At 40.2% G+C, this 18628-nt stretch overlaps 1 protein-coding gene across 1 annotated transcript; it reads right to left on the reverse strand.

Moving 5' to 3' along the window:
• Nucleotides 1-7392: 7392 nt before the first annotated feature.
• Nucleotides 7393-8499, reverse strand: LOC109818823 (uncharacterized). The gene has a single exon (XM_020384349.2). It carries the CDS (start codon nucleotides 8497-8499, stop codon nucleotides 7393-7395), a length of 1107 nt encoding a protein of 368 aa, XP_020239938.2.
• Nucleotides 8500-18628: the final 10129 nt, after the last annotated feature.

The raw sequence follows: 18628 nt of genomic DNA on the forward strand, positions 1-18628 counted from the left end.
ATCCACAAAGAAATTGAAATATACGTGGATGACATGATCGCAAAGTCAAAAGACGAGATGGACCACATCCAATATTTGAGAAAATTATTCAATCGGCTTCGTAAATATCAGCTTAAGCTAAACCCGGCTAAGTGTACTTTCGGAGTTCGGTCGGGTAAGCTTCTCGGGTTCATCGTCAGTGAAAAAGGCATAGAGGTGGACCCCGATAAAGTAAAGGCAATAATGGAAATGCCTCCTCCTAAAACTGAGAAAGAAATTAGAGGATTCCTCGGCAGGGTGAACTACGTCGCAAGGTTCATCGCACAGTTGACTGACACGTGCAAACCAATATTCAAGCTGTTGCGCAAGAATCATTCCGAAACTTGGGATGAGAATTGTCAACGAGCTTTTGACAAGGTCAAACAGTGCTTGGCCAATCCACCAGTACTGGTGCCACCTGTCGAGGGAAGGCCATTAATCCTCTATCTGACAGTACTTGATGAGTCCATGGGAGCCGTGCTAGGGCAACAGGACGAAACTGGAAAGAAAGAACAAGCCATCTACTACCTGAGCAAAAAGTTCCTTGATTATGAAACCCGCTACACGCCATTAGAAAAGACTTGCTGTGCGTTAGCGTGGGCAACACAAAGGCTCAGGCAGTACATGATAAGGCATACTACTTGGTTGGTCTCCAAAATGGACCCAATTAAGTACGTGTTCGATAAGCCAATAATCACTGGGAAGATCGCCCGATGGCAAGTACAATTATCAGAATTCGACATCATACATGTCACACAAAAGGCCATCAAAGGCAGTACCCTAGCTGATTACCTAGCACATGGGCCGACCAATGATTATCAATCCCTTCAGGATGATTTCCCCGATGAACATATAATGAGTATACAACATGAAGATCCTAAGGACGATGCGTGGACCATGTATTTTGATGGAGCCTCCAACATGCTTGGACAGGGGATTGGGACAGTGTTAATCTCCCCACAAGGAAAGCATATCCCTCTAACAGCAAGACTCAATTTCGACTGTACAAATAATATGGCCGAATACGAGGCTTGCGCGTTAGGAATCCAAGCAGCTATCAACAATGGTATCCTCAAACTCAAAGTATTTGGAGATTCGGCTTTAGTCATCCATCAGCTACGAGGTGACTGGGAGGTCCGAAATCCTAAACTAATACCATATGTTGAGCATATCAAAGATTTGACACAATTCTTCCAAAGTGTCATCTTTGAATACATTCCAAGGGAGGAGAATCAGTTCGCTGACGCCCTTGCTACACTATCATCGATGTTCGCCTTGGATAAGGAGCATGAAATGCCCATCATCAATATCCGGCGGCACGATAAGCAAGCGTTCTGCCTACTGATAGATGAAGCTGTCGACGATCATCCATGGTTCCATGACATCAAACAATATCTGTCAAAAGGGGAATATCCTGATATGGCCAACAATAATGATAAAAAGCATATCCGAAAAAGGGCCATGGGATTTCTGCTAATAGGAGAAACCCTCTACAAAAAGAATTATGACTCGGTCTTGTTGAGGTGTATAGACCAAGTCGAAGCTCAAAACGTGATCAAAGAAATACATGAGGGGGTTTTTGGTACCCATATTCCCGGGCCTGCAATGGCTAAGAAAATCCTTAGAGCAGGATATTATTGGTCGACCATTGAAAGGGATTGTTACCAATACGTCCGGAAATGCCACAAGTGTCAAGCATATGCCGACAACATTCATGTCCCACCAACGCCACTCAATGTTTTGGCTTCACCATGGCCATTCGCAATGTGGGGCATGGATGTTATTGGACCCATCGAGCCAAAGGCATCCAATGGACATAGGTTCATCCTTGTGGCCATTGACTATTTCACTAAATGGGTAGAAGCGGCATCGTATGCTCATGTGACCCGAAAGGTGGTAACATCCTTCATAAGGAAGAACATCATATGCAGATACGGTATTCCCGATAAGATCATCACTGATAATGGATCCAATTTGAACAATAAGATGGTGGAAGAATTGTGCAAAGAGTTCAAAATTCAGCACCATAACTCTTCCCCATATCGACCTAAGATGAATGGGGCAGTTGAGGCAGCCAATAAGAATATCAAGAAGATAGTACAAAAGATGGTTGTCTCATTCAGAGACTGGCATGAGATGCTACCCTTCGCTCTCCATGGTTATAGGACTTCAGTACGTACATCCACAGGAGCTACTCCATTCTCCCTGGTTTATGGAATGGAGGCAGTTCTGCCGATTGAAGTCGAGATACCGTCTCTGAGAGTAATCATGGAAGCAAAACTTTCCGAGGCAGAATGGGTTCAAAGTCGATACAACCAATTGAACCTTATCGAAGAAAAACGACTGAACGCCATATGCCATGGTCAAGCCTACCAAAGGAAGATCAAAAAGGCTTTCGACAAAAAAGTCCATCCTCGGATCTACCATGAGGGAGAGCTGGTGATGAAGAAATTGCTACCAGCTCAAAAGGACAAAATCGGAAAGTGGGCCCCAAATTACGAAGGACCATATGTGGTGAAGCGAGCTTTCTCCGGAGGAGCATTGATTCTCACAGACATGGACGGAGAAGAACTTCGATACCCAGTCAACGCTGACGTGGTAAAGAAGTATTATGCTTGAAGACGTTGCTTGCATCAGCCCGCTAGGATGAAAACCCAAAAAGGGCATCCTAGGCAAAAGTTAGGGCAAGACAAAAAGCCTGCCAGTACAAGGGTACTAGGCAAAACAAAGGCAAAATTATCCCCGCTAGGACATGTCCTAGGCAAAAATTAGGGGCAAAAGAATAAGATATAAAAACAAAGCAAGCAACGATCACTTGAACCGAAAACCGAAAGGCGGTTCAAGTGATAATCTTCTAGAAGCAAGCGTCTTGCAGTATCTACACTCCTGGCTCAGGCATCTCACCCAAAACGATTAGGGGAACGAGAAAAGCGACAATTACAGATATAATTGTTTAAGCCAAAAATGTATAGCCAACCTTGGCCAGCCATTCTTCAGAAATTCCCTTTGTAAATCTTTCTGTATAAACATTTGTGAATATCAATAAAATATCCATTTGTTTCTTTTCTTTCTTGACCTTGTGATTATGCCTTTAAATTGATGTTTCTAAAAATTGTACATCGGTCAATAAAAGAAAATTGGAGGGGTTCCTGTAAAATCCATAATCTCCTGCATAAAGGCTCACAAAAATACTCCCTCGCGTCAATGACAGAAAGTCCTCCAAGAAGAAGAGGATAGGGAGAGCCACTCACTTTTCTAAATAAATGAACAAAAATAAAAATTGTATTACATTTGTGCATCACACACATGAGTTGCACATTCAAAGACCTTATCATGAGGCAACTGCATAAAATAGAAAAATAGAAAATTGCTTGTGTATGACAGCAGCAAGCAAAATACAAAGATTCAGAAAATCAGCAGCATCATACAAAATAACTGAGCCTGGAGAGGCTCGCCGAAATAATACTCTCTCAAAAATAACTGAGCCTGGAGAGGCTCGCAGAAATAATACTCCCCAGAGAAACCTCAACTCACGCTCTTGGACTCAAAATCCCCAGCAAGAGCTATCAAAGCAAGATCGTCAAAATCCCCAATGGAAGTACGATCTCCCAAGCAGAATATCCAAGTCAAAGGACTTAAACTTCCTCAGTGAAGATAGCTCTCCAACTCAAGTGTCGAGTGAGGCTAAGCCTGTAGAGGCTTCCTAAATAATACTCTGGGATACATAAGATCCCCAAATCCCCAGTCGCCTACTCAAGAGGCATCCCTGCAAAAGGAGAAAAATAAAAAAAATCAATAATCATTCCCCAAGTGGAATCTGGCTCTCAGCCAATCATTGAACATCAAGCTGATATGCCTAACAGAAGAGGCTAATCAAAATCAACGACAAAATCCCCCAGTGGATAACAGCCTACACAGAGGCAGCAAAATCAGAAAACCAAAAGAGACACCCGAACAAGGATAACCGGGATACTCCACCAACGTCGAAAGGACGTCAGCCAATCATAAGGCACCGCTCACATCAGAAAGAGCATCTTTGTGTCTGCACCCCAAAGGAATCAGAAATTCCCCAGTGGGCACCAACTACGCAATGGAAAGTTGGGACACAAGAACCTATGAGTAACTGCACATCCCCTAGACGGATCCCTGCGTTATCCAGCCCCTAGTGGCACAAAATCAGAAACAACCGTCGAAGCAGCATCGTGGACTGTGGAGACAAAATCATCACAAATCCCTGGAAAGGAGATATTCACGCTACCCCGTCGTCACAAACACGGAGGTATGCAGCTTCCGGCTCGGGCAATGAGCGAAGCTATCTCTGGAAAGGGGGTACTCACCGTTCACCGTTGTCACAAAGGTACTTAGCTTCCGGCTCGAACAAAGAGTGAAGCTAAGCCTGGAGAGGCGGTACTTACAGCTTCCAGCTTGGGCAACAAGCAAAGCAAGGCCTGGAGAGGCAAAACTCACACTGCTCACCGTCGTCACAAAGGTGCTTAGTTTCCGGCTCGAACGAAGAGCGAGACTAAGCCTGGAGAGGCGAAACTCACACTGCTACCGTCGTCACAAGGGTACATAGCTTCCGGCTCGAACAAAGAGTGAAGCTAAGCCTGGAGAAGCGGTACTCACAGCTTCCAGCTTGGGCAGCAAGCATAGCAAAACCTGGAGAGGCTACTCGACAATTTTCCACCGGAAGACGCTACAAGTCAGAAGGTCGGCGCATCACCCGGACAATTGGGTCAACTCCTTTACTTGTCGGCAGGTATACCAAAAGGCCGTCCGACTAAGTAAAGGGGGGGCAGCTGTAGACCCCTGAAATTGTCCGGGTCGGAAATAAAGCTTGAAGACTCTCGAAGACTGAAGGAAGATCAGCCAGAAGGACTCCCGGAAGGCCCTAGGAGGGTTCTCTGTAGGTCTAGAGGTCTTAGAATAGCTCAAAATAAGGAAGTGGAGGGAATGAAGCCCAATACGGCCGTACTGAACTTAATACGGCCGTATTGAAGCTTCAATACGGCCGCAGTGAACTCAATACGGCGTATTGAAGTTTCTGAAACTTCAATACGGCCGTACTGAAACCAATACGGGCGTATTGAAATTTCTGAATTTCAATACGGCCGTATTGAACTCAATACGACCGTATTGAAGTTCAAAAATTTCAATACGGCCGTATTGCTCCTGTAGGCCGTATTGCGCCTATTCCCTATAAATATGACGTCAATTGGACGTCATTCCACACTTTTCAACATAGTTTGAACCCTCTCCTTGAGTATTCTGGGGTTTTTGAGCAGTGTTCTGCCCTAGAAATCACTCGGAGAGTTGATCCGACGAAGTTCTTGAGCCCCGAGCCATTTTGCTTGAGGATCGAACCTAGTCGAGGGGAAATCTTTTTGATTCCCTTAGTTAAAATTTTGTTCTAGGAGAGCGAGGAGCGGGCTTGTAGAGCGTGGGAACGCCAAAACGCTTCCCAGTTCATTTTTTATAAAAAGCACGCTTCAAGAGGTTTCCCTTCAATCCTTCCTTTTACTGCTTTCTGTGTGCATATTTAAACTGTCATCATGTAGATAGTCAATTCATAATTGTTTAGAATAAATAGGGGTAATTTAGTAATTTTACGCTGTTATTTTAGAAAATAATCTGTCATAGGGAACCCGAAAGGGGCGCTGTGGGGTGCTAACACCTTCCCCACGCGTAACCGACTCCCTTATCCAACTCTGGTTGTAGTGGCCAAAGTTGATTTTTAAATCAATTGCCTTATCCCTTTTTCCAATGTTTTGAGTAAAACATTGGTGGCGACTCCACGAACCCTCCTTTTATGAAAACCTCTAATCCATGGAGGGTCCCGCTTGGGATTAATATGGATTAGTGAGCCTTTTAATAAAATTGCTCGTTTGACGAGGTCTCAGTTTGAGAATAAGTCATTCTAGCAATCCACATTTTTCAAACAAATAAATGAGTCCAACCATCCTTCGCGAATGCCGAAAGCCCGTTTTGGGCCGGTGGCGACAGTCCCATCCACAAATCGAACTCTTCCTGGATGAAAAGAACACTCCCCTGTGTCTCATTAATACTTGGCTGCACTAAGGTTTCTTGGATGACCGACCGAGTGGCTCCCGGCTTCTTTGTTCTTGCAAGCTTGGAGAGTAGATCGGGCCGCGAATTTTTCTCTCGTGCTACATGGTTGAGTGCGAACTCTCGAAAATTTTCTGATAGGAGTTTTACCTTTTCCAAGTACTTGGCTAATTGAGGATCCTTCGCCTGGAAGGTTCCAGCCACTTGTCCGGTGATCAACTGGGAATCGCTTCTAGCTGACAAGCTCGTCGCCCCCATCTCCTTTGCCAAAGCCATTCCTGCCAATAGTGCTTCATACTTTGCCTGATTATTGCTCACTCGGAACTCGAAGCGTAGTGACTGTTCCAACAGTATGCCCCCCGGACCTTCCAAGACAATTCTGGCTCCGCTTCCTCCTAGGTTCGAAGCACCATCCACTGATAGAATCCATTGTGTTTCTCCGACTCCCCCCTCTTGAACAGGAGGGGTAAGTTCCATCAGAAAGTCAGCTAATGCTTGAGCCTTGATCGCTCATCTCGGCTCATACTTGATGGAGAACTCTGATAGCTCGACCGACCACTTCATCATTCGGCCTGCCAGGTCGGGTTTCTGCAAGACTTTCCGAATCGGGTGACCAGTGCGAATTACCACCTCGTAACTCTGGAAATAGTGTCACAACTTCCTTGCGGTGACCAGTATCGCAAGGGCCAACTTTTCGATCTTCTGGTAGCTCGTCTCGGCTCCTTGTAAGACCCTACTCACAAAGTAGATAGGAACCTGAGAAGCCTCCTGCTCTTGCACAAGGACTGAACTAACTGCTCGGTTGGATGCCGATATGTAAACCAACAAAGGGAGGTTCAACCGTGGTTTTGTTAGAATCGGCGGCGATGCCAGTGATCTCTTGAGTTCTGTGAAAGCTTCTTCACACTCGGTCGTCCAAGCAAAACGGTCATTCTTCTTTAGACATTGGAAAAGCGGTAACGCCTTATCGGCTGATCTAGACAAAAATTGAGACAACGAAGCCATTCTTCCCGTAAGTTGCTGGACTTCCTTCACCGTGGATGGACTCCTCATGTTGATGATGGTCGAGCACTTGTCAGGGTTTGCTTCAATGCCGCGATGAGTCAGCAGGAAACCGAGGAACTTTCCCGCATAGACCCCGAAATAGCACTTTTCGGGATTCAATTTGAGTTGGTACTTGCCAATAGTGTCAAACAACTCCTGCAAGTCGTTGAAATGCCGATTGACGCTTTCTGATTTTACCACCATGTCGTCCACGTAAGCTTCCACATTCCGACCTAGTTGACTCACAAGGACTTTGTCCATCAGTCACTGATAGGTCGCCCCTGCGTTCTTTATACCGAACAACATAACCCTGTAGCAGAAATTGGCTTGATCGGCTATGAAGGCGGTCTTGTCCTCGTCTGCTGGATGCATTCGGATTTGGTTATATCCCGAGTAAGCATCCATAAAGCTCAGCAACTCGTACCCCGACGCTCCATCCACCAGGCAGTCTATGTTTGGTAACGTGTACGAGTCTTTTGGACAGGCCTTATTCAGGTCGGTGAAATCCGTACACATTCTCCACTTCCCGCTACTCTTGCGCACCATGACTACATTCGCCAACCAGGTTGGATACTGGATTTCTCGGACATGTCCTGGCATTACCAACTTTTGCGTTTCTTCCGCGATAGCCCTTCGTTTTTCCTCGCCGAACTTCCTTCTCTTCTGGATCACTGCCTTCGCTCTAGGGAATATAGCAAGTTTGTGGCACAAGAAATCTGGGTCAATGTTAGGCATGTCGCTGGAATGCCACGCAAATGCCGACACATTATCTTTTAGAACCCTTACCAACCTCTCTTCGTCCTCGGGAGTCAAAGAGGTACCTATCTTTACGTTTCTCCCTTCCATTACCTCCACTTCCTTGACATCTTCCGCGGGGGTGGGTCGGTGGTCGAGCTGACCCATTCTAGGATCCAGTTCAACAGAATGGATGTGCTTCTCAGCTGGAGCGGTATATAATCGCCTTCTTGCCTTCGGATTGTCCTCGTAACACTTTCGGGCGACCTCTTGATCTACTTTGAGGACCCCGACATCCCCATTCGGCAATGGGTATTTCACCTTTAGGTGTGATGTTGACACTATGGCTCCCAGTTTGTTCAGTGTAGGTCGGCCGATAAGTATATTATAGGACGACTGAGCATTGACCACTAAATATCGGATGGTTACCGTTTTCATCTGCGAGCCCTGTCCGAAGGTTGTTTCCAAATCGGCGTACCCCCTAGCCACAACCTGGTCTCCCGCAAAACCTATGAGGGTTCCTGTGTAGGGCACTAGTCGGTTGCTGGGGATCTTCATTCTCACGAAAGCTTCCCAAAAGAGGATGTCGGTCGAGCTCCCTTGGTCGACCAGGACGCGCTTCACATTGTAACCCATCACTATCGTCGAGATGACGATAGGGTCGTCCTTGTGAGGAGCTACCCATTCATAGTCGGCGTCCAAGAAGGAAATCGTGGGTTACGGTGGTCGACAGATTTCCGATACGGACATGACGGAGCGGGTGTACCTTTTTTGAGAAGCCGAGGTGACCCCTCCTCCTGCAAATCCTCCCGCCACTGTGTTGAAATCCCCATGAATTGCTTGCTGATGGACCTCCGATGACCCTGCTGGAGTGTCCTTGGGGGGAGTTCTCTCCCTATGCCTGTCCCTCCTAGTGTTGTCCTGTGCGCACCTATGTCGCCTGTCCGACGAACCTTCTTCTTGTTTCCTTGCCACAAATTTTTCAGGCGCCCCTCCTTGATCAAGCGCTCGATCTGTCTTCCAAGGACGAAACAATTCTTTGTGGAATGCCCATGAGTCCTATGAAACTCGCACCAGTCGGTCTTGAAGGGACCCAACTGGCGCTCCGTCGCCGCTGGGAACTCGAATAGCGACGTGCTGTTGACATCGTGAAGTATCTGCCTTCTAGGGACATTGAGCGGAGTAAACTTCTCTTCGTCATTGTTGCGTGTCCACTTGCCCCTTTCCCGACCACCATGGTCGGTCTGCCAGTAATTGCCCTCCTTCATGTTGTAACGGTCGCGTCGTTTACTCCAATATGATCGCGGTCGGAGATGCTTGTTTCCCTCTTTATTGTTGCCCACTGCTTCTCGGCTCTCCGCCGCTCTTTTGCTGATTTGCCCTTCCTCCGTCTTGATGTGACTCAGCGCGAAGGCTCTCACCTCTGACATCGTCTAGCAATTTGCTCTTTCCAGCGCGATATCGAAAGCTCCAGACCTCAGGCCCTTCTGGAATGCGATGACATCCATCCTTTCGTCCAAAGACGCTATCCTCAAGGCGACCTCATTGAACCTTTGCAGAAAGTCCTTCAATGATTCCTCCCGCTGCTGCTTGAGATCGAACAAGTCCGACATGATCGGCGGCTTCTTCTTGTTAGCGACAAATTGTGCCATGAAGAGCCGACTGAAGACATCGAAATTGGTGATTGATCGGTCTAGGAGACCACTAAACCAATCAAGCGCTGCCTTTTTGAGTGTGGCCATGAACAGTTTGCAACGGACCTCCATGCTCCCTCCACAGATCAACATTTGAGCTCGAAAGTCCGTCAAATGCTGACTGGGATCCTTCGTTCCATCAAAAGGTTCAACCTGGGGTATCCGATGATCCCTGGGGATGATCTCGGCCTCTATGGCTTCCGAGAAAGGTCGGAAATCCCTATGGACTTCCATCATGACGTCTTCCTCCACCATCCTGGTACTGGCCTCTAACCTGGCCTGCATCTCGTCTGCTCGCCTCCTGATCTCCTCATTCTCGCGCTGAATGGCCTCCTCTCTTTCCCTGGATCGTGCATTTTCCTCCCTTAAGCCATTGATCATGGCCATCATCTCCTCCATGGTAGGGGGTTGTGAGTTGTTGTTTGATGTGCCACCTCTCGCCATGGTAAAGTGTAGGTTCTTCTATACGACTTGGGGCGTAGGAGAAGTTTTACCGTAGCCCCACGGTGGGCGCCAAAATGTTCCGGCCAAAAGGTGGACTAGGATTTTTTCCTAGGTCAAGCCTCCAGCCCAGAGCATTCAAAAATGTAATTTGCCTTCTCGACTGTAGGGTTTTCAGTTTTATAGTTTCTCGTTCACGGGCTTCATGTGCCCCGAGAATATAGGGATTTCCCTTAACCGTTCTTATTTTAAAGATACTACGACAAACACTGGAACGATAAATCGGATCGCGACCGACTAGGCCCATTCCAAAGGGGGTCCAGTCGGGCTTTAGCCGAGTGGGATCTCGGCCCTGAAAGATTAGAGTGGGGGCCGACATGGCTTAACTATGATGCCCTCTCGGCCATAGGCTGAGTGGCTCTTTAAAGGGAGGGGGTGTCGGAAGAAGACCGAAAAGGGTGTACACATGTGTCAAATCGGCTATAAACCGAGTGTGTAACAGCCCAAGCAACCCGCATGTAGATATTGTCCGCTTTGGCCGCAGCCCTCACGGATTTGTTCTTGGCGATGGCACGCATGCCACCCCAAAACGCGTCTACCAAGGCAAGTCCTGCCAACCCCATCAGAGTAGCGCAGCGACCCCACATGGCCAGATATTGTCCCACAATGGGTTTTGTTCTAGGCAATGCCCTCATGGCATCCCTAAACGCGTCTACACAAGGAAGGTGTCCACACCCATATATATGGCATGCTTCGTTCCCCTTCCTAACCGATGTGGGACTATATCCACCCCCCCTCAAGGGAGTCCAGCGCCCTCGCTGGCACACCGATCCGGGCCCCGGCTCTGATACCAATGTAACAGCCCAAGCAACCCGCATGTAGATATTGTCCGCTTTGGCCGCAGCCCTCACGGATTTGTTCTTGGCGATGGCACGCATGCCACCCCAAAACGCGTCTACACAAGGAAGGTGTCCACACCCATATATATGGCATGCTTCGTTCCCCTTCCTAACCGATGTGGGACTATATCCACCCCCCCTCAAGGGAGTCCAGCGCCCTCGCTGGCACACCGATCCGGGCCCCGGCTCTGATACCCATGTAACAGCCCAAGCAACCCGCATGTAGATATTGTCCGCTTTGGCCGCAGCCCTCACGGATTTGTTCTTGGCGATGGCACGCATGCCACCCCAAAACGCGTCTACCAAGGCAAGTCCTGCCAACCCCATCAGAGTAGCGCAGCGACCCCACATGGCCAGATATTGTCCCACAATGGGTTTTGTTCTAGGCAATGCCCTCATGGCATCCCTAAACGCGTCTACACAAGGAAGGTGTCCACACCCATATATATGGCATGCTTCGTTCCCCTTCCTAACCGATGTGGGACTATATCCACCCCCCCTCAAGGGAGTCCAGCGCCCTCGCTGGCACACCGATCCGGGCCCCGGCTCTGATACCAATGTAACAGCCCAAGCAACCCGCATGTAGATATTGTCCGCTTTGGCCGCAGCCCTCACGGATTTGTTCTTGGCGATGGCACGCATGCCACCCCAAAACGCGTCTACCAAGGCAAGTCCTGCCAACCCCATCAGAGTAGCGCAGCGACCCCACATGGCCAGATATTGTCCCACAATGGGTTTTGTTCTAGGCAATGCCCTCATGGCATCCCTAAACGCGTCTACACAAGGAAGGTGTCCACACCCATATATATGGCATGCTTCGTTCCCCTTCCTAACCGATGTGGGACTATATCTGATATAGTCCCACATCGGTTAGGAAGGGGAACGAAGCATGCCATATATATGGGTGTGGACACCTTCCTTGTGTAGACGCGTTTTGGGGTGGCATGCGTGCCATCGCCAAGAACAAATCCGTGAGGGCTGCGGCCAAAGCGGACAATATCTACATGCGGGTTGCTTGGGCTGTTACATTGGTATCAGAGCCGGGGCCCGGATCGGTGTGCCAGCGAGGGCGCTGGACTCCCTTGAGGGGGGGTGGATATGATATAGTCCCACATCGGTTAGGAAGGGGAACGAAGCATGCCATATATATGGGTGTGGACACCTTCCTTGTGTAGACGCGTTTAGGGATGCCATGAGGGCATTGCCTAGAACAAAACCCATTGTGGGACAATATCTGGCCATGTGGGGTCGCTGCGCTACTCTGATGGGGTTGGCAGGACTTGCCTTGGTAGACGCGTTTTGGGGTGGCATGCGTGCCATCGCCAAGAACAAATCCGTGAGGGCTGCGGCCAAAGCGGACAATATCTACATGCGGGTTGCTTGGGCTGTTACATTGGTATCAGAGCCGGGGCCCGGATCGGTGTGCCAGCGAGGGCGCTGGACTCCCTTGAGGGGGGGTGGATATAGTCCCACATCGGTTAGGAAGGGGAACGAAGCATGCCATATATATGGGTGTGGACACCTTCCTTGTGTAGACGCGTTTAGGGATGCCATGAGGGCATTGCCTAGAACAAAACCCATTGTGGGACAATATCTGGCCATGTGGGGTCGCTGCGCTACTCTGATGGGGTTGGCAGGACTTGCCTTGGTAGACGCGTTTTGGGGTGGCATGCGTGCCATCGCCAAGAACAAATCCGTGAGGGCTGCGGCCAAAGCGGACAATATCTACATGCGGGTTGCTTGGGCTGTTACAGAGTGGCCCTTAGGGAGCCGGTCGAGGTGATGGCGAAGTTATCGTAAGTAGAGACATCCTTTCGGTATCCGACCGTGACGGTACACTTGCCTTCCAGTCCTGAGCCATTAAAGCGAAAGGGCTTAAGAGGGTCGGTCTAGGATTCGGTCAAGCTACCGTCGGTAGAGATGTCTTGTCGGGAACCGATCGTGAAGGCACAAATACACTAGTCAGATTTTTTTCTCCATCTCAAATTATCTTATTTGTTCTCTCTATTTTTTTTTTCTTTTATAAAACATATAATTTAAAACCTGATTATTACTTATTATATGTTCCTTTGTTTTTTAATTAAATGTGTGTGCGTTATTCACGTTGATTTTCACATACGGTGAATTAAATTGCATTCAGGTCAATTGCAATTGAATGGATGCTATAATTCATTTGCCTTGTTATTTCAATTGAATTAATATTAAAATGCTTCACTTTAAGTGGATGTCTATATATATTATAGACATGATTCACACATGTCTTAAAATTGTATAATATATAACAATTCACATCTCTTAATATATTATTTTAATTATATTTATTTTCTTTGGAGAGTTTAATAATTTTTCATAATCGAGCATGTGACTGTACAAGTGTTTGGTTTTGTTACTTAATTTACTAGTTTTTTTTTTTTATTTTTTCTTCGGTACTAGTTTTATAACATATGCAACGGTATGGGGCTATCGAAATTTTATTAAAAGTATTATAAGTTAACAAAAATATTCTTAAAATTAATTTTAGATGTGAAATTTAATATGTCAATATTGTGCTTAGGTGATAAATCAAAATAATGACTGATGCATAATAAATTGATTTTGATATATTATATTAAAATCAATTTATTATGTCATCGGTATTTAACAAGTGAAAATGATTTCAATATAATTAAAACAAATGTGGTAAATTTCAAAAAATAAAAATAAAAATGGGCCGACATATTATTTTCAGATTTAAAAAAAAAATGATACCACATTGATTATTAGTTCAAATTGTGATTATAAATAGGTTGACTAAAGTTCATAGAAAAGAGCATGCTAATACATTGTTCGCCACTAGCCTTTGAACCAAAAAATAATTCTAGCCGTTCTTCTGATTGTCCTACTTACTAAATAAAGAAAATATTGAATTTTTAAGTTACAAGATATTAAATATTTATCTTTTATATAATACTTACTAAGAAAATTCTGTAAGAGAATATAACATTACTCATTAACTAAACAAGATGTTAAGGGCTAACTTGTTTTATATAATATTGAATTATGTGTAAAGAAGTAATATTTATTATTATTTAAAAAATAAAGTTAAAAGCTAAATAATATATATATATATATATAATATTTTCTTCTTTCTTGTAACAATTTTAAAGTTGCTAATATATTAATTAATAGTTGATAGTTTTTAATTTGTCAGAAAAATAGTTAAAAATCACAATTGAAGTAGAATGTGATAATATTTGATAAAACAAAATGCAAATTGAAGGTAAGAAATGATACTTAGATTGTACAATATATATCTATAATTTACTTAAAAACATCAATTTTAACAATGTTAATTTCAATTGGAGAGCAAGCATTGTTAACTGTGATCTAAAGTAAAAAATTGGATTGTCAAAAAACTTGAATAACAATTTTTATTCTCACCCCTACGTCATTCAAAGAATCTTATGTATCTATAATTGAAAAAAAAAATGTAAAACGAAGAGGCAAATTCCCTTAATTCTAAACTTTTGTTTAGAAACAAACTTCACAAATCAAAAAGAGAAGAAAATTGAAGAAAATGAGATAAAGATAAAATAAGAATATATTAAGTTATAACCGGTTTTTGAATGATTAAATGGGGTAAAGATAAAATAGTTGAAACAATGATTAAAATAAAAGAGCATCACTTGAAATATCAAAACTATAACAATCTAATACACCATAAATGATAAAATAGAAAAGTTATAATTCAAATGTTAATAACTTTATATAATACATTAATAATCAATTTTTAACCCATATATTGAGACGAAAAAAATTGTCTTAATTATTCTTTATTTGAATGATTTTTTTAGAGAAAAAAATACTTTAAATATTAACAATTTTGTGTAATAAGATGAAATTAATCTTATAAATAATCTTTTTAACTCATATTTTGAGAAAAAAAATTTCTTTATTTGAACAAAAATTTTAGAGAAAAAAGTTATTCCAAATATTAAAAATTATATATAATAAAATACATATCAACATTATTATTCACATCTTATTATATAAAATAAACATTATAAATCAACCATTATTCGAGACTAATTTTAGAATGAAATTAATCTTATAAATAATTGGTTTTAACTCGTATTTGAGTAAAAAAAAAATTCTTATTAGATCAAAATTTTAGGATAAAAAACTAAATGTTAACACTTTTATGTAACATGATATAATAAGATTAATCTTATAAATAATAAGTTTTTAACCCATATTTTGAGAAAAAATAATAATTTCTTTATTATGACGAAATTTTCGAAAAGGAAAAACTACTATAAATATAAATAACGTTATATATTAAGTTAAATAATCAGTTTTTATTACATATTATGAGAGAGAGAAAATCTTATTATGACAAAATTTTTGGAAAAAAAATACTCTAAATATTAACGATTTTATATATTAAATCAACATATTGAGGGGGGAAAATTGACTAGAGGTCTAGAGCTCAACTTGAAGAGAACATATCCCAAGATTTTAACTGACTCACAAGAAAGTGATGAAACAAAAATGAAGGTGCAGTGACATTTGAGAGAGGACAGATTCTGCAGTTCTACCTACCTTGTTTTAGTCCAATCCATACAAGAGGTGTCCTATCAACTGATGCAGTTGTTGAGACTCAGAGTGGCCATAATTTGATACAGAAGAGGCAATTTCATTTCCATTGTTTCAAGGTTCTGTGTATATATCTGACATGACCATGATTTCTCTAGTATTCACAAATACAAGTTGTAATTTATAAAATAATTTTTATTTTATTTTTAAATTTAAAATAAATTTACTTTTATTTTTTAAATTTAAAATTTTTATTTTTAGTCATGTAATTTTTTAAAATCTTATTTTAATCTCTTAAATTACTAAAAATATATTTAAAAGTGAAAAATTGAGAATTATGTAAGATTAATTGAGATTAATATAATATTTTCATTAACATAGATATTATTAGGCATATTTTATGTGACTATATTTAATAATTTTTTTAATAAGATTTAAATATAAAAAATAAAATATGATATTTTTAAAATTACTAAAGTTAAAAAGATCAAATTTAAATTTAAGGGAATAAAATCAAATTTATTTTAAACTTAAAGGATTAAAAATATATTTAAACTAAATAAAATATTTTTTTTAAGAAGAAGCAATCAAGCATGAATATTCCTTTTATTCTTCTATAAATAAATTTATAAAATATTTTAAAATTGATAATCATATATTAAACAAGTACAAATATATAACTTGGAAGTGCTAATATAACTCCACTTGTTTTTTTTTTGTGTTTTAACATGTTTTTGGACATTGGGTAAAAAAATGCAATTGGGAGTATTTTAATAAAATAAATCAAAATTTTAACTTATTGGGTTTAATTGTGTTTTTGAGATATTAAGGGGGGTGTATTGGATTAAAATTTTAAAGGACTTTTTTAGTGAAAAAAAATCTTGCGGATTTTAAAAGACTTTGCAGGATTTTCATGACTTTTAAGATTTTGCAGGATTCTACAAGATTTAAAATCAGGATTTTAATGGATTCTACAAAACTTTTAAATCAGGATTTTAATGGATTCTGTGGGATTTTGTGGAGTTTTGACATTTGATAAGATTTAAAAAAAAAATCATACATTCAAATTTAAAAAGAGTCAAAGATAAAATAATTAAAAAAAAACAATAATGTTTAGATAAATAATAATAATAATTCTAAATAATATTCTATCATCTTTTTATAGCATCCACTATCAATTGTAACAATTCATCGGAATCCTCCTTGGTCTAAGCTTCATAGTTTTCTTTCTCTTTTCCTTTTTCTTTATTATTTTCATGTGAATCTCCCATTTGAATTACTAAAATAATATATGTTGAAAACCAGTTATATAAATAATTATGGATAAGAGACAAAATCAATAAAATTATATTATTATTTTTAGAAGCACATCAATTATACAAGATCGAATATATCTTGGCTATCCAAATGGATCAAATATCTCAATCATTATAAAAAAAATGTAAAAACGAAAATATAGAAACAAAAGATAATTTTTTATATTAAAAAAATTAGTATATTCGATACTGAGAAAATATTTAGATATATAATCTTTTTATATAAATAGGAGTATTTAGATATAGAGAATATATATATATATATATATATATATATATATATATATATTTATTTATTTTAGTTATATATTATATGATAATTTTTAACGATATTTATAAATGTAAATTATTCTAACAAATATTTTAACAATATTTTATTTTTTAAAAAATAAGCTAATGAAGGCATAAATCCTAAATCCTAAAAAATTAGATACTGCAATGTCTTATGTTAATTTTCTTTTTTAAAAATATAAAAAAAAATCTTAAATTCACAATATAAAAATAAAAAGAAAAATTCATAGTAAAAAAAATAAAATAATTGTTGAGTCATAAAAGGAGGGATAAGAGTAACAAATTCAAGGGAATGAGAGAGTTCGCAGTTTTTATGCTGAGAGGGTTCTTCCCCCAACTAAGATCCATTTTCATCTCATTCTACTCACAGAAACCCTAACAAATTCATCTTATATATATATATATATATATATATATATATATATATATATATATATATATATATTTAGAGATTATGATATCAATTTCATCTTTCACCTTTTTTTTCTTCTTGACGTATGTTATAAAAAAAATTACCACTTAAAAGTTGAAATTTCAAGCATTTTTTTTGTTATATAAAGGAACAAATTCAACTACATAGAATAAAATAAAGCAAGTCAATTAAAGAGAACGAACAGAAAAATAGAGCAAGTCAATGACATTATCATTTACATATCAGAGTTTCACAAAATAGGAGAATGGGATGAGAACAGTACTACAATATTATATATGAGCAATGAATAATAGTATAGTATTATTAGTAGAGAAAAAATGGAGAAGACAGGAGCATAGAAAAAAAAAGATGAAAAACCCACTTGAAAATTATTGTAACACTTGAAAAATCACTTCAAACAATCCTTCAAAATCCGTTGGGTTTGGATGGGATTGTTTTATGAATCTGGTATTTATAGATAACACTAGAAAGTCCTTCAAAATCCCTCTCACACAACAATCCTTTAAAATCCTTATATTTTTGAATACCAATGGATTGTTTTTAAGTTGTAAAAAATCTCAAATGAATACCAGTGGATTTTAATGGACTCTTTAAAAAATCTTGAAAATCCAGATTGAATACCACTGGATTGTTTTTAAGTGACATAAAATCCTGATTGAATACCAATGGACTTTTTTACTCAAAAAAAGTCTTTTAAAATCCTACGAAATCCTAAACCAATACACCCCCCTAAGTATTGCAATTATGTAATTTTGATATTCAAGATTTTAATTGAGCGATTTTAGTCATTAAAAGATTGTAATTGTGTGATTAATTTTTAATTGAACAACTTTAGTCCCTCAACTATTATAATTGTGCGTTTTTAGTCTTTCACATTAAACATTTAGTAATTTTAAAATTTATATATTATATATATATATATATATATATGTAATGTTTTAAAATTATACAATTGTTTACTTATTTAAGTTAACGTATGTTATAATTTTTTTGTTAATATATCAAATGATATATATTTATTATTATTAAATAAATAAAATTTATATATTATTAGTATTTTAATATTCCTGATAAATTAATATCAATAATATTTTTAGTATATTTATAGATAAACTA

This window comes from Cajanus cajan, chromosome 3, assembly GCF_000230855.2.
Source record: "Cajanus cajan strain Asha chromosome 3, NIPB_CcT2T_4, whole genome shotgun sequence".
Lineage (NCBI taxonomy): Eukaryota > Viridiplantae > Streptophyta > Magnoliopsida > Fabales > Fabaceae > Cajanus > Cajanus cajan.